The sequence below is a fragment of the Eleutherodactylus coqui genome, chromosome 4 (genome assembly GCF_035609145.1).
Source record: "Eleutherodactylus coqui strain aEleCoq1 chromosome 4, aEleCoq1.hap1, whole genome shotgun sequence".
In the NCBI taxonomy this organism is placed as follows: Eukaryota; Metazoa; Chordata; class Amphibia; order Anura; family Eleutherodactylidae; genus Eleutherodactylus; species Eleutherodactylus coqui.
Genome location: NC_089840.1, coordinates 256,071,467 through 256,094,826, shown reverse-complemented (window position 1 = coordinate 256,094,826; position 23,360 = coordinate 256,071,467). Strand labels below are relative to the sequence as shown.

The 23,360-nt window shown below is 48.1% G+C and overlaps 1 protein-coding gene across 1 annotated transcript in view; it reads left to right on the top strand.

Annotated features, from left to right (window-relative positions):
• Positions 1-23,360, top strand: part of ADAM12 (ADAM metallopeptidase domain 12) — a 465,263-nt gene that overhangs the window by 252,534 nt on the left and 189,369 nt on the right. The window contains exon 6 of the mRNA XM_066601144.1: positions 16,414-16,597. Within this exon, the coding sequence (XP_066457241.1) occupies positions 16,414-16,597 (184 nt within the window). The remainder of the gene's footprint in view (positions 1-16,413; positions 16,598-23,360) is intronic.

Genomic DNA, 23,360 nt, shown 5'->3' with positions numbered 1-23,360 from the left:
GGAAGAGACAGCTTGGCCCACTGCTGAGGGTACCCATGGTGCTTGCCTGTCATCCTTTCAGCGTGTATGGCTGGAGGAGGAGGAGGAGGAGGATCCTGAAAGTGATCTTCCTAGTGAGGACAGCCATGTGTTGCGTACGGGTACCCTGGCACACATGGCTGACTTCATGTTAGGATGCCTTTCTCGAAACCCTCGCGTTACACGCATTCTGGCCACTACGGATTACTGGGTGTACACACTGCTCGACCCACGGTATAAGGAGAACCTTTCCACTCTCATACCGAAGAGGAAAGGGGTTCGAGAGTGATGCTATACCACAGGACCCTGGCGGATAAACTGATGGTAACATTCCCATCTGACAGCGCTAGTGGCAGAAGGTGCAGTTCCGAGGGCCAGGTAGCAGGGGAGGCGCAGAGATCAGGCAGCATGTACAGCGCAGGCAGGGGAACATTCTCCAAGGCCTTTGCCAGCTTTATGGCTCCCCAGCAAGACTGTGTCACCGCTCCCCAGTCAAGGCTGAGTTGGCGGGAGCACTGTAAAAGGATGGTGAGGGAGTACGTAGCCGATCGCACGACCGTCCTCGGTGACGCCTCTGCCCCCTACAACTACTGGGTGTCGAAGCTGGACATGTGGCCTGAACTCGCGTTGTATGCCCTGGAGGTGGTTGCTTGTCCTGCAGCTCGCGTCTTGTCAGAGAGGGTGTTTAGTGCGGCTGGGGGAATCATCACGGATAAGCGTACCCGCCTGTCAACCGACAGTGCCGACAGGCTTACACTCATCAAGATGAACAAAGCCTAGATTTCCCCAGACTTCTCTTCTCCACCAGTGGACAGCAGCGATACCTAAGCAATACGTAGGCTGCACCCGCGGATGGAAGCATCGTTCTCTATCACCATCAAAAACGGGGACCTTTTTGCTTCATCAATCTGTGTATAATATTCATCCTCCTCCTCCTGCTCTTCCTCCTGAAACCTCACGTAATCACGCCGAACGGGCAATTTTTCTTAGGCCCACAAGGCTCAGTCATATAATTTTTGTAAACAATTTTTATACGTTTCAATGCTCATTAAAGCGTTGAAACTTTCACCTGAACCAATTTTTATTTTAACTGGGCTGCCTCCTGGCCTAGTTACCAATTAAGCCACATTAACCAAAGCGATTAATGGGTTTCACCTGCCCTCTTGGTTGGGCATGGGCAATTTTTCTGACGTACATTAGTACTGTTGGTACACCAATTTTTTGGGGCCCTCGCCTACAGTGTAATCCAATTAATTTTTTGCCCACCTGCATTAAAGCTGACGTTACATCAGCTGTGCTGGGCACTGCAATGGGATATATTTATGTACCGCCGGTGGGTTCCAGGGAGCCACCCATGCTGTGGGTCCACAGGGAGTTGTAACTGCATGTGTCTACTTCTAAAGAACCCCAGTCTGACTGGGGCATGCAGTGTGGGCCGAAGCCCACCTGCATTTAACATGACATTACCTCAGCTGTGATGGGCAATGCAATGGGATATATTTATGTACCGCCAGTGGCTTCCTGGCACCCACCCATGCTGTGGGTCCACAGGGAGTTGTAACTGCATGTGTCCACTTCTAAAGAACCCCAGTCTGACTGGGGCATGCAGTGTGGGCCGAAGCCCACCTGCATTTAATCGGACGTTACCTCAGCTTTGATGGGCACTGCAATGGGATACAGTTATGTACAGCCGGTGGGTTCCAGGGAGCCACCCATGCTGTGGGTGCACACGGAATTCCCATTGCGGAGTTGTACCTGCCTGTGACTATTTATAAAAAAACGCGGTCTGACTGGGGCATGCAGACACCTTGACAGAATGAATAGTGTGTGGCACATAGGTTCCCCATTGCTATGCCCACGTGTGCAGCTCCTGATGGCGGTGGCACAGGATTATATTTCTCATTGCTTCTGTACAGCATTGTGGGCTATCGCCCCGCCCCTTTTAAAGAGGGTCGCTGCCTAGCCGTGCCAACCCTCTTCAGTGTGTGCCTGCGGTTCCTCCTCATGGCAGATGCACTTATAAATAGACATGACGGTGGTGTGGCATGAGTGCAGCTCAAGGCTGCGCAGGGACACTTTGGTGTGCGCTGTGGACACTGGGTCGTGCGGGGGGCGGGGGGGTTGGGCAGCATGTAACCCAGGAGAAGTGGCAGCGGAGTGTCATGCAGGCAGTGATTGTGCTTTGTTGGAGGTAGTGTGGTGCTTAGCTAAGGTGTGCATTGCTAATGAGGGCTTTTCAGAAGTAAAAGTTGTTGGGAGGGGGGGGCCCACTCTTGCCGCTTTTGTTGCTTAATAGTGGGACCTGGGAACTTGAGATGCAGCCCAACATGTAGCCCCTCGCCTGCCCTATCCGTTGCTGTGTCGTTCCCATCACTTTCTTGAATTGTCCAGATTTTCACAAATGAAAACCTTAGCGAGCATCGGCGATATACAAAAATGCTCGGGTCGCCCATTGACTTCAATGGGGTTCGTTACTCGAAACGAACCCTCGAGCATCGCGAAAAGTTCGTCCCGAGTAACGAGCACCCGAGCATTTTGGTGCTCGCTCATCTCTAGTAGCGATCACAAGAATGGTGTTCACTAAAATACTATGTGGGCAGTACAAGAATCCTGAGAATACTTTTCACCCAGAATGCTCTCTCCCATAGTGGTCAGTAGAGATGAGCGAGCACCCAAATGCTCGGGTCCGCGTTATTCGAGTCGAGCTTTTCGTAAAATTCGAGAGCTCTACTCGAGTAACGAACCGCATTGACTACAATGGGAGACTTGAGCATTTTTGTATGTGGAACGCAGGGTCCCGAGCTTTTTTTTTTTGTTTTTTGCTTGCTTGGTCGGTCTCTCTCTCGCTCTCTCTCTCTCCTTCCTGCCAAACCAAAAATTTTCAAATGACGCGCGCTACGTCGCAGCAGGGAGGGGCCAAAACAGGCACGTCACAGCGGGGAAGAGCCAAAAGCTGGGGCGGGGTCGAACGCGATTTGATGCTTGTTCGAGTAACGAACACCATCGAGTACGCTAATACTCGAACGAGCATCAAGCTCGCCAGAGTATGTTCGCTCAACTCTAGTGGTCACTAAAGTATTTTCAGTAGAATGCTCTCTTCATCAAGTAGTGATTACAAGAATGCTACTGGTCCCTTTGTGTATAGTAAATGAATCACTAGAAGGCTCTTTTCGTAGGAATCATTAGAGTACTCTCATTAAAATGGTCTCTGCTTGATATACTGGTCTCCTGGGTCCATACTCTATAAAAAGGCTGCCATTCGACACACTAGTGCCAATTTCCTCTCTATCGTACGGGTTGTCTAAACGCTTTCTGCCTGAAATGTACACAGCCTTTTTTTTATCTTAAGACTTGGCATCGGTAACAATTTTAGCCGGTTTTCCCTTAATAGAATATGACATTACAATTTCCTGTATAATCCACTTTCATAAAATAACCCCTTTGCCCTGCAAAGCGTAAACTAAACAGACCTTAAAATTGTCTTGCCAACAGGCTAGCTCCATTAAGGTGAGGACTCGAGCTGAGCAATGCAATTAACCAATTTATGCTTCTAGCTCGCTAAATGTGTTGATTTTCCTTCTAAGCTGCATTGTACAATTATTTAACAAACAATGACCTCAATATGCAATAATTAACGCAGCGTTTGCCCACGGTGATGGTTTAATCACTGCAATTATCAAAAATTGGCATTAAAGCGCTACCTTTTCGAAATTGCTCTGAATAGATTTTCTTAGTTTTTTTTTGTTTTTTTTTGTATTCTTCTTTACATTTTGCATCTGTAGAAAAACATCCTCAATGTTAATCTGTTTAGTATCTCTATTGTCTATGAGGCTTAATAAAGGGATATCGCCCAAATAGAGATGGATGAGCTTATTAATTTCTAGTCCGTCTGCAGCTCTATGACATTTGGCCCCCATCATTCTCTGTGCTTCCTCTCCGGTTTATGAAGTTTAATAATGGATCATTAGCTGGAAATTTGCAGAATAATACAAAAAATGGAGGGGCGCCAAATTGGCACAAAGAAAGTAAATTAGAAAAACAGACCGTTTGTTGTTTGATAGCATAGGAGTTTAGTACAGTAGAGGGGGGGGTCTTGTTATTTGTATAGTGCCAATTTAGCAGCGCTTTCAGGTAATTCGTTTATTCCCCCCCCAAAGCCTTCCATCCTTCCGACCTCGGAAGGATGGAAGGCTGAGTCAACCTTGAGCCGGCTACCTGAACCATGCAGGGATTGAACCAGCAACCTTCAGTTCGTGAGTGAGAGCTTAGGACTGCATACTGCAGTAGAGATATATGCAGTAAAGCCTCCTTGAGATGACCATCCAAATCTAAAGTGAAAAATGGGTCTTCTAGAGCAGTGGTCCTATTAATAAAAGGTTATCACAAAATGTAAAGTTATCCCCTATACACAGGATAGGAGATAACTTTACGATTGGTAGGGGTCCTGGCATCGCTGATCCTGAGAACAAGGTCCCATATCCCCCTATTCTTGTCACTGTGGGGTCGCTTTTCCCACCAACAGTGACATCAGACTGAATGGAGTATGGCCTCTGCTCCCTTCTATTCAAGGATGCACTTGTACTCTGCTATCTCTAGCAGTTCTATTGAAATAAATGAAGCAGCACTATCTATACATAACAGACACTCCATTCAATCTGCTCCTCAGTGCGGGGGTGCCTCAGGGGGGGCGGCGTGGTGGAGCGGGAGATAGAGAGATCTCTCACTCTCCCCCCGAGCCTGCTCGGATGAGAATGCAGTTACTCAAGAAGAGCGATGCTCGCTCGAGTAACTGCCTTATCCGAGCGTGCTCACTCATCTCTAGTTAGGAACGTTATCTTTTCTCCTTAGGGAGAGCACCTAGAAGGTAAGTGAGTGGGGAGACTTATAAGGCCATTCATGTTCCCCTGGATAATATGCAAATAAGGGCGATGAAACAATACCTCTGCAGCGCCACCTTTTGGAAGGCAGCATTCCTGCAAGTCAATGTTAGATTCTTTATACAAGCCTTGTAACAATGGCTGGGAATTAAAAGCCAAGCCAGAATCCATACACAGACAGCTCTTTCAGGGTGTTTTCCCTTCATTAGTGTACAGTAGGTTTCTGGCTTGGCTGGCGAGAGGCCTGTGATGTGGGTCAGGAATGCTATCTTTTCACTTCTTAGGGAGTGAGTGAGAAGACTTATAAGGTCATTCATGCTCCTCTGGGTAATATGCAAATAAGGGAGATGGAACAATACCTCTGCAGCGCCACCTATTGAAAGGCAGCATTCCTGCAAGTCAATGTTAGACTCTTTATACAAGCCTTGTAACAATGACTAGGAATTAAAAGCCAAGCCAGAATCCATACACACACAGCTATTTCGGGGTGTTTGCCCCTCATTAGTGTACAGTAGGTTTCTGGCTTGGCTGGCGAGAGGCCTGTGATGTGGGTCAGGAATGCTATCTTTTCACTTCTTAGGGAGTGAGTGAGAAGACTTATAAGGTCATTCATGCTCCTCTGGGTAATATGCAAATAAGGGAGATGGAACAATACCTCTGCAGCGCCACCTATTGAAAGGCAGCATTCCTGCAAGTCAATGTTAGACTCTTTATACAAGCCTTGTAACAATGACTAGGAATTAAAAGCCAAGCCAGAATCCATACACAGACAGCTCTTTCAGGGTGTTTGCCCCTCATTAGTGTACAGTAGGTTTCTGGCTTGGCTGGCGAGAGGCCTGTGATGTGGGTCAGGAATGCTATCTTTTCACTTCTTAGGGAGTGAGTGAGAAGACTTATAAGGTCATTCATGCTCCTCTGGGTAATATGCAAATAAGGGAGATGGAACAATACCTCTGCAGCGCCACCTATTGAAAGGCAGCATTCCTGCAAGTCAATGTTAGACTCTTTATACAAGCCTTGTAACAATGACTAGGAATTAAAAGCCAAGCCAGAATCCATACACAGACAGCTCTTTCGGGGTGTTTGCCCCTCATTAGTGTACAGTAGGTTTCTGGCTTGGCTGGCGAGAGGCCTGTGATGTGGGTCAGGAATGCTATCTTTTCACTTCTTAGGGAGTGAGTGAGAAGACTTATAAGGTCATTCATGCTCCTCTGGGTAATATGCAAATAAGGGAGATGGAACAATACCTCTGCAGCACCACCCATTGAAAGGCAGCATTCCTGCAAGTCAATGTTAGGGTGCGTTCACAAGAGCGTATATTGGCTCGGTTTTCACGCCGAGCCGATATACGTCCTCCTCGTCTGCAGGGGGGGAGCCTGGAAGAGCCAGAAGCAGGAACTGAGGCTCCCGCCCCCTCTCTGCCCCTCTGCACTATTTTCAATGAGAGGAGGCGGGACGTGGCGGGGCTAAGGTCCGTGAATTAGCCCCGCCCCTCCCCACCTCTCTTCATTGCAAATAGGGCAGAGGGGTGGAGAGGAGGCAGAGAGGGGGCGGAAGCTCAGTTCCTGCTCCTGGGCTCTTCCATCCTCCCCCCCTGCACACGAGGACAACAAATATCGGCTCGGCGTGAAAACCGAGCCGATATACGTTCGTGTGAACGCACCCTTAGACTCCTTATACAAGCTTTGTAATGGATTCTGGTTTGGCTTTTAATTCCAAGTCATTGTTACAAGGGTTGTATAAAGAGTTTAACATTGACTTGCAGGAATGCTGCCTTCCAATAGATGGCGCTGCAGAAGTATTGTTCCATCTCCCTTATTTGGTTTTAGTTAAACACTAGAGATGAGCGAACGCGTTCGTCCGAGCTTGATATTCGTGCGAATATTAGGGTGTTCGGGATGTTCGTTATTCGTAACGAACACCATGCGGTGTTCTGGTTACTTTCACTTCCTTCCCTGAGACGTTTGCGCGCTTTTCTGGCCAATTGAAAGACAGGGAAGGCATTACAACTTCCCCCTGCAACGTTTAAGCCCTATACCACCCCCCTGCTGTGAGTGGCTGGGGAGATCAGGTGTTCGCCTAATATAAAAGTCGGCCCCTCCCGCGGCTCGCCTCAGATGCGGTGTGAGTTAGATGAGGGACAGTGCTGTTTATACCGGAGCTGCTGTAGGGAAAGAATTGGTAGTTAGTGTAGGCTTCAAGACCCCCCAAAGGTCCTTATTAGGGCCACTGATAGCTGTGTGTTGGCTGCTGTTAGCAGTGGCATTTTTTTTTTTCTCAAAATCGCCTCTGCAGACCGTTGCACCTGGCATTAGGGACAGAAGTGCTGCATAGGCAGGGAGAGTGTTAGGAGTGAGTGTAGCCTTCAAGAACCTCAACGGTCCTTTCTAGGGCCATATTTATCCGTGTGCAGTACTGTCCAGGCTGCTGTTGGCTGTGCTGCATTTTTTTTGGGCTTCTCAAAATCGCCTCTGCAGAGCATTCCACCCTCCATTGATACTGCAGGGAAAGAATTGTATAGGCAGGGCCACAACACAGTTATTATTCATAGAATATACGCAGTGCTGCCTGTTGGTGGGAAAAAACTGAAAACAAATCTATTTGTCCAGCCTCTGTCCGTCCTTACGGGCGGTGGACACGTGTGAGCTGCGTGAAAAACATTGCTAAATCATACGCACCCAGCTACGCTTTACTGCTGGCTTCGCCATTTGCTTTCCTTAATTGGGGAAAAAAATACCTGCTCTGCCAGAGTTATAATAACTCTGCTACCCTCACGTTCTGTGACACATAAGCAGGGACACAGCACAGTTATTAAACTTCTCATGTTCATTGAATATACGCAGTGCTGCCTTTTGGTGGGAAAAAACTGAAAACAAATCAATTTGTCCAGCCTCTGTCCGTCCTAACGCCTGTGGACACGTGTGAGCTGCGTGAAAAACATTGCTAAATCATACGCACCCAGCTACGCTTTACTGCTGGCTTCGCCATTTGCTTTCCTTAATTGGGAAAAAAAATACCTGCTCTGCCAGAGTTATAATAACTCTGCTACCCTCACGTTCTGTGACACATAAGCAGGGACACAGCACAGTTATTAAACTTCTCATGTTCATTGAATATACGCAGTGCTGCCTTTTGGTGGGAAAAAACTGAAAACAAATCAATTTGTCCAGCCTCTGTCCGTCCTAACGCCTGTGGACACGTGTGAGCTGCGTGAAAAACATTGCTAAATCATACGCACCCAGCTACGCTTTACTGCTGGCTTCGCCATTTGCTTTCCTTAATTGGGAAAAAAAATACCTGCTCTGCCAGAGTTATAATAACTCTGCTACCCTCACGTTCTGTGACACATAAGCAGGGACACAGCACAGTTATTAAACTTCTCATGTTCATTGAATATACGCAGTGCTGCCTTTTGGTGGGAAAAAACTGAAAACAAATCAATTTGTCCAGCCTCTGTCCGTCCTAACGCCTGTGGACACGTGTGAGCTGCGTGAAAAACATTGCTAAATCATACGCACCCAGCTACGCTTTACTGCTGGCTTCGCCATTTGCTTTCCTTAATTGGGAAAAAAAATACCTGCTCTGCCAGAGTTATAATAACTCTGCTACCCTCACGTTCTGTGACACATAAGCAGGGACACAGCACAGTTATTAAACTTCTCATGTTCATTGAATATACGCAGTGCTGCCTTTTGGTGGGAAAAAACTGAAAACAAATCAATTTGTCCAGCCTCTGTCCGTCCTAACGCCTGTGGACACGTGTGAGCTGCGTGAAAAACATTGCTAAATCATACGCACCCAGCTACGCTTTACTGCTGGCTTCGCCATTTGCTTTCCTTAATTGGGAAAAAAAATACCTGCTCTGCCAGAGTTATAATAACTCTGCTACCCTCACGTTCTGTGACACATAAGCAGGGACACAGCACAGTTATTAAACTTCTCATGTTCATTGAATATACGCAGTGCTGCCTTTTGGTGGGAAAAAACTGAAAACAAATCAATTTGTCCAGCCTCTGTCCGTCCTAACGCCTGTGGACACGTGTGAGCTGCGTGAAAAACATTGCTAAATCATACACACCCAGCTACGCTTTACTGCTGGCTTCGCCATTTGCTTTCCTTAATTGGGGAAAAAAATACCTGCTCTGCCAGAGTTATAATAACTCTGCTACCCTCACGTTCTGTGACACATAAGCAGGGACACAGCACAGTTATTAAACTTCTCATGTTCATTGAATATACGCAGTGCTGCCTTTTGGTGGGAAAAAACTGAAAACAAATCAATTTGTCCAGCCTCTGTCCGTCCTAACGCCTGTGGACACGTGTGAGCTGCGTGAAAAACATTGCTAAATCATACGCACCCAGCTACGCTTTACTGCTGGCTTCGCCATTTGCTTTCCTTAATTGGGAAAAAAAATACCTGCTCTGCCAGAGTTATAATAACTCTGCTACCCTCACGTTCTGTGACACATAAGCAGGGACACAGCACAGTTATTAAACTTCTCATGTTCATTGAATATACGCAGTGCTGCCTTTTGCTGGGAAAAAACTGAAAACAAATCAATTTGTCCAGCCTCTGTCCGTCCTTACGGGCGGTGGAGACGTGTGAGCTGCGTGAAGAACAGTGCTAAATCATACGCACCCAGCTACGCTTTACTGCTGGCTTCGCCATTTGCTTTCCTTAATTGGGAAAAAAAATACCTGCTCTGCCAGAGTTATAATAACTCTGCTACCCTCACGTTCTGTGACACATAAGCAGGGACACAGCACAGTTATTAAACTTAGATTATTCATTCACTAAAGGCAGTGGGGCCGTTCGTTTTCCAAAAAGAGCAAAAATAATATTTGGCCTGCAGTCTTGCGCCAATTTATTTCCTGCCTGTGAAATCAAATCACTGGTAATACAGCATGCTGAGGGGTAGGGGTAGGCCTAGAGGACGTGGACGCGGCCGAGGACGCGGAGGGCCAAGTCAGGGTGTGGGCACAGGCCGAGCTCCGGATCCCGGTGTGTCGCAGCCGACTGCTGCGCGATTAGGAGAGAGGCACGTTTCTGGCGTCCCCACATTCATCGCCCAATTAATGGGTCCACGCGGGAGACGGTTATTAGAAAATGAGCAGTGTGAGCAGGTCCTGTCCTGGATGGCAGAAAGTGCTTCGAGCAACCTATCGTCTACCCGCAGTTCTGCGCCGTCCACTGCTGCCAATCCGAATCCTCTGTCTGCTGCTCCTCCTTCCTCCCAGCCTCCTCACTCCACTACAATGACACATGCTCAGGAGCGGGCAGACTCCCAGGAACTGTTCTCGGGCCCCTGCTTAGATTGGGCAGCAGCGGTTCCTCTCCCACCAGAGGAGTTTATCGTCACTGATGCCCAACCATTCGAAAGTTCCCGGGGTCCGGGGGAAGAGGCTGGGGACTTCCGCCAACTGTCTCAACAACTTTCTGTGGGTGAGGAGGACGATGACGATCAGACACAGTTGTCTTGCAGTGAGGTAGTAGTAAGGGCAGTAAGTCCCAGGGAGCAGCGCACAGAGGATTCGGAGGAAGAGCAGCAGGACGATGAGGTGACTGACCCCACCTGGTGTGCAACGCTTACTCAGGAGGACAGGTCTTCAGAGGGGGAGTCAAGGGCATCAGCAGGGCAGGTTGCAAGAGGCAGTGCAGTGGCCAGGGGTAGAGGCAGGGCCAGACCGAATAATCCACCAACTGTTTCCCAAAGCGCCCCCTCGCGCCATGCCACCCTGCGGAGGCCGAGGTGCTCTAAGGTCTGGCAGTTTTTCACAGAGACGCCTGACGACCGACGAACAGTGGTGTGCAACCTTTGTCGCGCAAAGCTCAGCCGGGGAGCCAACACCAACAGCCTCACCACCACCACCATGCGCAGACATATGATGGCCAAGCACCCCGCAAGGTGGGACAAAGGCCGTTCACCGCCTCCGGTTTGCACCCCTGCCTCTCCCCCTGTGCCCCAACCTGCCACTGAGATGCAACCCCCCTCTCAGGACACAGGCACTACCGCCTCATGGCCTGCACCCACACCCTCATCTCCGCTGTCCTCGGCCCCATCCAGCAGTGTAGTTCAGCGCACCGTTCAGCCGTCGCTTGCGCAAGTGTTCGAGCGCAAGCGCAAGTACGCCGCCACGCACCCGCACGCTCAAACGTTAACCGTCCGCATAGCAAAATTCATCAGCCTTGAGATGCTGCCGTATAGGGTTGTGGAAACGGAGTCCTTCAAAAGTATCATGGAGGCGGCGGCCCCGCGATACTCAGTTCCCAGTCGCCACTACTTTTCCCGATGTGCCGTCCCAGCCCTGCACGACCACGTCTCCCGCAACATTGTGCGCGCCCTCACCAACGCGGTTACTGCCACGGTCCACTTAACTACGGACACGTGGACAAGCACAGGCGGGCAGGGCCACTACATCTCCCTGACGGCACATTGGGTGAATTTAGTGGAGGCTGGGACAGAGTCAGAGCCTGGGACCGCTCACGTCCTACCCACCCCCAGAATTGCGGGCCCCAGCTCGGTGCTGGTATCTGCGGAGGTGTATGCTTCCTCCACTAAAGCACCCTCCTCCTCCTCCTCCTCCTCTGTCTCACAATCAAGATGTGTTAGCAGCAGCATGTCGCCAGCAGTCGGTGTCGCGCGGTGTGGCAGCACAGCGGTGGGCAAGCGTCAGCAGGCCGTGCTGAAACTACTCAGCTTAGGCGATAAGAGGCACACGGCCCACGAACTGCTGCAGGGTCTGACACAGCAGACCGACCGCTGGCTTGCGCCGCTGAGCCTCCAACCGGGCATGGTCGTGTGTGACAACGGCCGTAACCTGGTGGCGGCTCTGCAGCTCGGCAGCCTCACGCACGTGCCATGCCTGGCCCACGTCTTTAATTTGGTGGTTCAGCGCTTTCTGAAAAGCTACCCACGCTTGTCAGACCTGCTCGTAAAGGCGCGCCGGCTCTGCGCACATTTCCGCAAGTCCCACACGGACGCTGCCACCCTGCGCACCCTGCAACATCACTTTAAGCTGCCAGTGCACCGACTGCTGTGCGACGTGCCCACACGGTGGAACTCTACGCTCCACATGTTGGCCAGGCTCTATGAACAACGTAGAGCTATAGTCGAATACCAACTCCAACATGGCCGGCGCAGTGGGAGTCAGCCTCCTCAATTCCTTTCAGAAGAGTGGGCCTGGTTGGCAGACATCTGCCATGTCCTTGGTAATTTTGAGGAGTCTACCCAGGTGGTGAGCGGCGATGCTACAATCATTAGCGTCACCATTCCTCTGCTATGCATCTTGAGAAATTCCCTGCAAACCATAAAGGCAGCTGCTTTGCGCTCGGAAACGGGGGCGGGGGAAGACAGTATGCCGCTGGATAGTCAGGGCACCCTCCTGTCTATTTCTCAGCGCGTACAGGAGGAGGAGGAGGAGCATGAGGAAGATGAGGAGGAGGGGGAAGAGACAGCTTGGGCCGCTGCTGACGGTACACCGGCTGATTGCCTGTCATCCTTTCAGCGTGTATGGCCTGAGGAGGAGGAGGAGGAGGAGGAGGAGGATCCTGAAAGTGATCTTCCTAGTGAAGACAGCCATGTGTTGCGTACAGGTACCCTGGCACACATGGCTGACTTCATGTTAGGATGCCTTTCTCGTGACCCTCGCGTTGCACGCATTCTGGCCACGACGGATTACTGGGTGTACACACTGCTCGATCCACGGTATAAGGAGAACCTGCCCACTCTGATTCCCGAAGAGGAAAGGGGTTCGAGAGTGTTGCTATACCACAGGACCCTTGCGGACAAGCTGATGGTAAAATTCCCAGCCGACAGCGCTAGTGGCAGAAGGCGCAGTACCGAGGGCAAGGTAGCAGGGGAGGTGCGGAGATCTAGCAGCATGTACATCCCAGGCAGTGCAACAGTCTTTAAGGGCCTGGCCAGCTTTACGGCTCCCCACCAAGACTATGTCACCGCTGCCCAGTCACGGCTGAGTCGGCGGGAGCACTGTAAAAGGATGGTGAGGGAGTACGTAGCGGATCGCACGACCATCCTTGGTGACGCCTCTGCCCCCTACAACTACTGGGTGTCGAAGCTGGACACGTGGCCTGAACTCGCGCTGTATGCCCTGGAGGTGCTTGCTTGTCCTGCGGCTAGCGTCTTGTCGGAAAGGGTGTTTAGTGCGGCTGGGGGAATCATCACAGATAAGCGTAGCCGCTTGTCAACCGACAGTGCCGACAGGCTAACACTCATCAAGATGAACAAAGGCTGGATTTCCCCAGACTTCTGTTCTCCACCAGCGGACAGCAGCGATACGTAAGCAATACGTAGGCTGCACCCGCGGATGGAAGCTACGTTCTCTCTCACCATCCAAAACGGGGACATTTCTGCTTCATCAATCTGTGTCTAATATTCCTCCTCCTCCTCCTGCTCCTCCTCCTGAAACCTCACGTAATCACGCTGAACGGGCAATTTTTCTTAGGGCCACAAGGCTCACTCAAATAATTTTTCTTAACAATTTTTATAAGTTTCAATGCGCTTAAAAGCGTTGGAACTTTAACTTGAACCAATTTTTCGTTACACTGGGCTGCCTACAGGCCTAGTTACCACTTAAGCCACATTAACCATTGCTTACATGGAACGAAGACTGCGCTCCCGCTATACTGCTGCTTCAGAATTGTTACTGGGGCCTGTCTTGAGTGCTACTATTGCTTACATGGAACGAAGACTGCGCTCCCGCTATACTGCTGCTTCAGAATTGTTACTGGGGCCTGTCTTGAGTGCTACTATTGCTTACATGGAACGAAGACTGCGCTCCCGCTATACTGCTGCTTCAGAATTGTTACTGGGGCCTGTCTTGAGTGCTACTATTGCTGACATGGAACGGACACGTGGAGAGGACACGTAGTGCCTCAAAAACATCCCCCTCCTCCTCCAACAGGGAAAACATTGTTGGCAAATGCCTTTGCATTGGTTCGTCTGGTGGCAGTCCAAGAATTTCACCTTTACCGACACTACAAGAGAGCCCCCCCACCATCCCCCCGCCACGGCCCACTTAATCCTGGCCACATTCCGAAAACCAACAAAATACAACCGTGGTACTAGGTCCGCAGTCACCACCACATTACCACCAACGCGGTTACTGTTAAGGTGCATATAACCACGGACACGTGGAGAGGACACGTAGTGCCTCAAAAACATCCCCCTCCTCCTCCAACAGGGAAAACATTGTTGGCAAATGCCTTTGCATTGGTTCGTCTGGTGGCAGTCCAAGAATTTCACCTTTACCGACACTACAAGAGAGCCCCCCCACCATCCCCCCGCCACGGCCCACTTAATCCTGGCCACATTCCGAAAACCAACAAAATACAACCGTGGTACTAGGTCCGCAGTCACCACCACATTACCACCAACGCGGTTACTGTTAAGGTGCATATAACCAGTCTGACTGGGGCATGCAGACACCTTGACAGAATGAATAGTGTGTGGCACATAGGTTCCCCATTGCTATGCCCACGTGTGCAGCTCCTGATGGCGGTGGCACAGGATTATATTTCTCATTGCTTCTGTACAGCATTGTGGGCTATCGCCCCGCCCCTATTAAAGAGGGTCGCTACCTAGCCGTGCCAACCCTGTGCAGTGTGTGCCTGCGGTCCCTCGTCGTGGCAGACGCACTTCTAAATAGACATGAGGGTGGTGTGGCATGAGGGCAGCTGAAGGCTGCGCAGGGACAGTTTGGTGTGCGCTGTGGGGGGGAGGGGGTGCGGTTGGGCAGCATGTAACACAGGAGAAGTGGCAGTGGAGTGTCATGCAGGCAGTGATTGTGCTTTGTTGGAGGTAGTGTGGTGCTTAGCAAAGGTATGCCATGCTAATGAGGGCTTTTCAGAAGTAAAAGTTGTTGGGGGGGGGGGGGGGGCCCACTCTTGCCGCTATTGTGGCTTAATAGTGGGACCTGTGAACTTGAGATGCAGCCCAACATGTAGCCCCTCGCCTGCCCTATCCGTCACTGTGTCATTCCCATCACTTTCCTGAATTGCCCAGATTTTCACACATGAAAACCTTAGCGAGCATCGGCGAAATACAAAAATGTTCTGGTCGCCCATTGACTTCAATGGGGTTCGTTGTTCGAAACGAACCCTCGAGCATCACGGGAAGTTCGTTACGAATAACGAACACCCGAACATTTTGGTGTTCGCTCATCTCTATTAAACACTCCTCTTGCCACTTATCTCTGGAGCAATAAAGCACTTTAGGAAACTTTTCACGCCCATTTAGACACAATGATTATCACTCAAAATTCGCTTTTGAGAGATAATCATTGCATCTAAACGTGCGGCCATCGTGCACTGTTCGTGCACTATTCGTTTATCGGTGTCACTGATGACTCTTATCAGCGCCGCATTATTCTTTCAGCTGGTATCCCACTGGCAGTTCTCAGCGGGACACCAGCTAAAAAAGCTCAGAGAACAATGCAGCTGTTTGCATATACAAAATAGCTGCTTTGTTCTCTGAGCTATCGTGGCCGTGTCCCGCTCCGCCTGCATTAACTCTTTAGTAGCTAACTAGCTACTTAGCGTTATGCAAAGATAATCTCTCAAAACTGTCACTCAAACTGCCGTTTGAGCGATTTTTGAGCGATTATCTTTCAGTGTAAATGGGCCTTAACTCGGGCCAATCAATTATTCAGATTCCCACATGGAGTGAGAACCTGAATGATTATCTTTCAGTTTAAATGCATGCACAGACTGAGCGACGATCCGTTCTCTTATCATTCGTCATTCAGTTTCTGCATGCATAAAAACTGAACGACAATCAGCCAATGTAAACAGGCATTTTGTAACACCAGGGAACAATCATCACCGGGACGACCTGTTGGGTGTCTGAACCCAACTGGTCGTCCTATGTAAATGAGCCCTTACTGCAGCCTTAGCAGACACTACAGGATACATAGGCTGAGGAAGCCCAAGTAGGTGCAGAAACGTTGTCCCTCTTTGTGGGGCAGAGACATGATGGTAGTGGTGGCCTGCAGTATAGATCTACTATCTGCAGATGATTTGATATATCCTACTACTATCCAAATATTGGTTGCTGCTAATTTTGATTCTACAGTTCAGTTTACTATCAACAAGGCGGGGGGGGGGGCATGGAAGAGAACCAATTCCTGACTTTGCTTTGGTGTCTTGCTAACCCCAAATAAAGCATGAGATGCAGTTGGGTTTCTAGCTATCTGCTCTATGCAGAGGCGTAACTTGAAGCTCCCGGGCCCCAATGCAAAACCAGTAACAGGGCCCCAGCTATAATGCTTTATTCATAGTACTGGGCTCCCTATATGGAGAAGAGAGGCCTTATGGGCCCCCTAAGGCTCCTGGGCCCGGATGCAACCGCATCCACTGCATCCCCTATAGTTACGCCCTTGGCTCTATGACCAGTCTACCTCTACATACATTGTAGTTCTGTACTATATACCTCCATACTGAACTCTGCATATGAATATCTTACAAGGTTCTCCAGTAACCACATTGTTTGTTTATTTCCAGGGGATTAATTACACTTGAAAACCAAGCATATGTCCTGGAGCCACAGGCTAATTCTACAAGCAACCACCTCTTCTACAAAGCCGAGCATCTCAAGCTGGCTTCTGGATCCTGTAGCCAACATTTTAACCTCTCAGGCGTTTCTCTAAATGACACTTTACAATACTCTGAAGATTATTTACAACGGGTAAGCAATGCTCTGTGGGGATGTCACAGATAAATGTCTTATGTTCTATACAATTATGAAGTGTGCACATGGCGAGCCTCGTCATCCTGGGCGAACACAAGTTCTCATATGCAGGAAGGAGGCAGAACATCAGACTTTGGGGAAGAGAACGGTAGCAAAGGGTTAAATTAATTACCAACTGCATATGTGGCTGGCTAGCCAGATTGTGTCTCATTGGACTATATCAGGCTGAATTAGGACCAATACTTCCTATTTAGGTCTTGCATACATAAGCATTATAAAGCTAATGGTTAATAATTGGTGTGATGGTGTACTATAGAGCTCTGGGGACCAGGGGCGTAACTATAGAGGATGCAGGGGATGCGGTTGCACCCGGGCCCAAGAGCCTCAGGGGGCCCATAAGGCCTCTCCTCCCCATATAGGGAACCCAGTACTATGAGTAAAGCATTATAGTTGGGGGCCCTGTTACAAGTTTTGCATCGGGGCCCGGGAGCTTCAAGTTACGCCTCTGCTGGGGACCATATACAAATCTGTTAACGTTCCCATAGGCATGATGTGACATGTATAGCTCTGGTCCCCAACGTAAAGTGGAATGGGGACTTTTAAGGTCCAGGGATTGGGTATAACTACAAATTCAGTAGCCCCTAAATTTACACCATTAATTACAGCCTCCCATTTGCATCAGCTTTGACTATGGAGTGATTGATAAGGGGTACCAATTAGGTAAGTGCAGTAGTAAAGAATAGAGTTCGTTCCACTGCAACATGTTCCAAAGCAGCACAATGTAACGCAGCTGCCTAAAGAGAATTTTTCATAGATGTCCATGTTGCAATAATTATGCAAATTAGACACCCGTGACTTGGGAGTTCCTACTCAGGACAGAAGCCAAACGTTGGCGAGCAGCGGAGCCCTGGCCCTTTTCTGCTAAGCTCTTCCAGTTTTTGAAAACTAGTGAGGGTAAAGTGGAATTGAAAAAGTTGGACATTTTTGCTCAAAATGCCGTGACCAAAGTTTGCGATCTTTATGAACAAAACTCCTTGATACATTCTCCCATAATGTTAAATAATAAACACTGGCTGCCTGCAAGCACCACTAGAGGGAGCTCAGCAGCTTACTGCCTACTGCGTTATAATTAAAAGGATGGTCTAGAAAATGCAAAAAAAAATTGCCTCCATCTTTGCAGCCTGTGAGAAACCAATTCTAGAATGTAAGTAGAATGGGCTGAAAAGGAAGGTGGCAGAGCCATGGGTGGGCAGAGCCTGGCACCACACTGTTCATTTCCGTCAGACTGAGAGGAACGGACAGTGTGTTAGGCCACTCCTTTCCGTCTGCATCTCTATCCATTCAGCCAACTCCCCCTTCCTTTCAGATCTCAATAGCCCATCTTTACTGATTTACACGCAACGATTAGCGCTCAAAATTCGTCCAAACGACGGCTTTTGAGCGATAGTCATTGTGTGTAAATGTGTGCCCATCGTGCAATTACCGTACTCTCTTCGTACATCGTTGACTTCAGGTCAGCATGAAATCCGTCATCCCTGATAACAGGGTGGCATGCTGTGTTCTCTGCGGGCAGCGTTGGTAGCATTGTATGCAGCTGGCAGCCCGTGGCAGAACAAAAGTGGTGTATTTAGAGAACAGATCACCCGCTGTTCTCTAAATACATGCAAATGAAGCTATTTAGCAATTAATGGGCTGATTAGCCCATTAGTGCCTATGTAAAATGATCGCTCAAAACTGCTAGTTTCTGACGAATTTTGAGTGATCATCCTTGCGTGTAAACGGACCTTTACATTCTAGAGACAGTTTCTTATGAACTGCACAGACAGCAGCTTTTTTTCATTTTCTTGACAACCCCTTTAACTTATTAACATATGTGTGTGTATATATATATATATATACATATATATATATATATGTGTGTGTGTGTATACAAACACACGCCCTGGGTGCATGGGGATTGTATGGATCGGGAGTCAAGTCTATTCCATACACAAACTGCGTAAACTGTCTTTAACCCTTTCCAATCCACTGCCTGACGTCTAAAGACATTCTGATTGAAGGCTGTACAGCTCTGATGTCGGAAGGGTATTCTAACTGTATATTACTGGCCGTTCTGTTGTCGGGGGTCTCTCCAGCGTGACGCATACTGCAGTACTGGCTCTAGCCAGCAGATGGCACCATTGTCTAATGGCAGATAGAGAAAACCCCCTAGGAAACCCTGAATCCAAAATTGGATTGCAAAGGGTTAATACATCTGCAACAGCTGTGATCAGTATTAATGCTGATCATGGCTGTTAACCCTTAAAATGTCATTGTCAATTAGGCCAGCGCCAGTTAAATGTCTTGATCAGTGTTTGGGGGACCATTCATGCAATCAGAGGTGCTGCTTGGGTATTCTGAAGGCCTCTAGACTGTCATGTATTTCTGCCTATTAAGAGGGGCCTGTCTTTTTAAGTATTTCATCATATGGTATAAGTCAGGGTTCCCCAACTCCAGTCCTCAGGGACCACCAACAGGTCATGTTTTCAGGATTTCCTCAGTGTTGCACAGGTGATGTAATTCTTGTGAATGCCTCAGACATTGCCACAGGTGTTCTTACTATAGGATATCCTGAAAACATGACCTGTTGGTGGTCCCTGAGGACTGGAGTTGGGGACCCCTGGTATAAGTGACCAAACAATCGCAAGTTCAAGTCCCTTTTATGGGGACTTAAAAAAAAAAGTACAAATACGTGAAATTTGCTTTATTATTTTTAAAAAACATTGGATGGAACGCAGCATTCCTGCAAGTCAATGTCAGATCTTTTAACAAGCCTTATTCTTTTCCCAGCGGAATTACGTAGTGTTTCACCATCTCCTTGCGTATTGCGCTTGCACTTTTGCACCCCCAATTGACTTCTATGGGGACTTTTGGTGTTCAAATGTGCAGAAAGGTAGAGCACGTTCTATCTTTTTTGGCGCGGACGAAAATTTGCATGTAAAGTACGCGCCTGTGAATGAACCAATTGAAATGAATGGGTTCTATTCACTGCGTATTGCGCATGCTAATACCTCCGTGTAAAGCCGGCATAAGTGTTTTCTTACAACTCTCTTCCATTAACACATCCGCTAGTTTGATCTATGAAGGAACTACAACTCCCAGCCCTTTCGGCCAGCTACTTCCCACATTTTACAGCTGGCTACCTCCATCCCTCTGGTACTCCAGCCTTCCATGGATCCTTTAAGCAGTTTGTTTTGCTTATCACCCAGACACTGAGAGGGTTTTTGATCACGGCGGTTTTACTGATCAGATGTGACATTTTATTGTGAGGGAGAACAATACTTAAATGCATCTAACAAATAAAATGAACGGCATCATAAATCCTCCTGCACTCGCTGGTATTGTCTGCGGCACCGCCGCTACAGAGAGCCCTCTGCAAATGGAACCGTGCGATATTACAGCCGGGCTGCAGCTCCTCAATCCAAATGATCCTTTATTCGGTGGCAGTGCGGCTAGAAGAGAGATACTCAAGTCTTCCCTTTTATTACATCTCCCAGCTGATAAAAACATAAGATGCCAAGTCTTCAAAATATGCCCTGACATCTGCATCCTATTCAACAGAGAGCGTATTCCACGCCGAAGCTGGAGCTTTATGGACACTTATGCCTCCCCTAAATGGCTACCGTCGCTAACTACAATGTAATTGCCTGTTGTAGCCCAAGTCAGGATGAGAGGAAGGCAGTGTAGACAGCTGCCTAGGTCATCACTTCACCTTTACATTTTTTTTCTGCAGGCAATTGAATACTCTGTCTGAGAGGCTGGTAATGTTGTATAATACATTGTCCTACCAAAAGTAATTGGACACCTGAATCAAAAGTAGTATTTATTTCCACATCTTGATACTTAGTGGGGCTGCTTTGGTCCTAATCACCTTAGACACTCTGTGGTATATTTTCTAATAACGTCTGATGCACTTCAGCTGATCTTTCCCTCCATTCATCCTGTAAACATCTGGCAAGTTCTTCCAAAAAAGATGCATCAGTGCAAGGAGCGTCATCATTGGGCAGTTGAGCAATGGAAGAACGTCCTATGGAGTGACCAATCACGATGCTCCATTTTCACATCAGATGGAGGTACCTGGGTGTGGAGGATGGTGGGGAACACCTTTTTCCTGAGTGTGTTGTGCCAACAGTTAAGTACGGTGGAGGTTCCGTTATGGTCTGGAGATGTGTTACGTGGCGTGGTCTCGATCCGTTGGTTGAAGTGACAACAACCATGAACATGGAGGTGTATCTTAACATTCTAAACCATATTGTGCTGCCAATGATGTGACAATATTCTTTGAATGGTCGGACATACTTCCAACAAGACGAGCCTTGTCACAAATCCAACACTGTTTTATGTTGGTCTGACGATACGGATGTCCAACGATTGGACTGGCTACACAGAGTCCCAACCTGAACCCGACTGAACATCTTTGGTACAAGCTAGTACGTCCGGTCAGGAAATGTGAACACTGTCTATCTTCTATGAGAGGACTTACCAGACATTTGCAGGATGAATGGAGGGAAACGCCAGCTGAAACATATGAAATAAATATTTCTTTAGATTCTTGCTCATTAGTCCAATTACTTTTGGTAGGATAGCATATGTGGACAATATGTGCGCTAACGATACTTACACAGACAAGTCATGTATGCTTAGCGTAAGTAGGGGTTCACGACCATGAACACGCCTCCATAGTATATACACATAAACACACATGTACACACTGTGGAGAAGATACACATACATATACATACTGTACTCTCATGCACATATAAGACATATTGCGCTAAATGTTGTCTTTTTGACAGGTATACCATACCACGCCACTTTCCCAAAAAAGGCGCCAGCATGTTGGCGCGTGGCCACCCCTGTGTAGGCGCACAGAGCGGCCAAGAGTCGTGCACCTCCTCGTATATTAGTCGCATCATGCACTGACGAGGACAATATTAAGATCGCTATGCGTAATAAATCCGCCCTGTGTATGTATAATCTATTCATCCGAGGATTTGAGTAAAATAAAGTCGGCCATGGCACACGCTGGGTGTAGAGCGCCGCTGCGGTGCATGGAACGAGTAATGATGTCCTCCTCTGTTTCGTCTCTGGGTAGGTGTCGGCGGCAGAATGCTCAGTAAGCAAGATTTTCTTTTTTGCTGATGACACTAGGATATGTAATAAGGTTGAAAATCCTGGATGTATGCACAGCATTTCAATTAGGGCTTTAGAAATTGAGTTAATAGTGAAATCTGCAATTTAATGACAAAAATTCACCACCTGGGAAGAAAAAGTTGTGTCTCAGGATAATTCCCTGGAATGTAGTCCAACCGCGAATGTTCACCGTAAGGCGCATCTCTGCTACGGACAAGCCTTAGATCAGGAATGGCAAACTCATTTTCACCAAGGGCCACATCAGCATTATGGTTACCTTCAAAGGGACGATTAAAAGGGCTCTTTCACACAGGCGTATTCGTATTATGCACCTATTCTTACGGACAGCTTAAACGCCATTGATTTGCATTGGGGTATTCGGATATGCGTTTTTCACACGTGTATTTTACGCACGTGAAAAAAAAAGATTGCAGCACGTCCTGATTTGCCCGATTTACAGATTGAAATAGCCATTAAAGTCAATGAGATGGCGTGAATACATATGGGTTATTTTTTTTTTCTTTGCGTTTTTTTATACGGATGTGAAAATCGCAGTGAATACGTGCACAAAAAATGCAGTAAGGTCCGAAGTGCACAGTGAATACGCACAGTTTCAGGCTTTATTCACATGAGCGTATATCAGCCGCGTTTTCACGGCCAGCTGATTTACGCGACCATCTGAGGCATTGGTTTCCAATGCATTCATTCACATGGGCGAATTTACGGTACGTAAAAATGTTGCATCGGAACATGGAACATAGCCAACCGAAATGCGAGCCCGCAAATATACAGTGGGCAAAAAGATAGTTCTTTTGAGCGATATACAGTAGCGGCTCCCATAGACTCCTATGGGAGCTGGGGGAAAAAAGGGAGGGGGAGGCAGTTTAGCAGCGTCCAATGCAGGAACAGCTTACAGGTGCCTCTATGTAGGCTTTTGAAGTCATTCCGAGGATTTATGCCAAGCGAAGGATTTCTAGGGTGCGACGTATTTTTTCGCTAAAAACATCGCACCCAGCCTGTGTGAATGGATAAGAAAATGCTAATTAGGTTCGGGACTTGATTGGATGGGGATAGGGGAAAACTGAAAAAAAAAAACGCCCCATCGCCGGAATCCCTCTTTAAAGTGGTATTCCCATTTCGACTTTTTTCGCATATTCACAGGACATGCCATAAACATCTGATACGTGCAGGTCCTAGCTCTAGTTCTATCCTGAATAGCTGGGAGTGGTTGGAAATTATGGAAACGGCTGAGTGGACTTCGTTACACTGTTTCCTTAACCTCTATTGAAGTCTATGGGAGTTCTGCAAACAATGTAGCACGGGGAGGAATATTTTTGAACTCCTTTCCAGTCATTGCCAATAGAGTCCACCTGTATATAAGGGCTAAGGCTGCACATCAATTCTGGCTGTGACAGCTCTTACGTGACCAAAACTGCTGTGTAGCGCAGCGACATCACAGTGGGATTGAACTCACAGTTTAAAGTAGATGGCATTTAGCGGCCAGACAGACAGGGACTTATTTGTATTCGTGTACACTGTGACAAGTAACAACAGTTTGAAGATTATGTTTAATGTATAATGTAGCTGC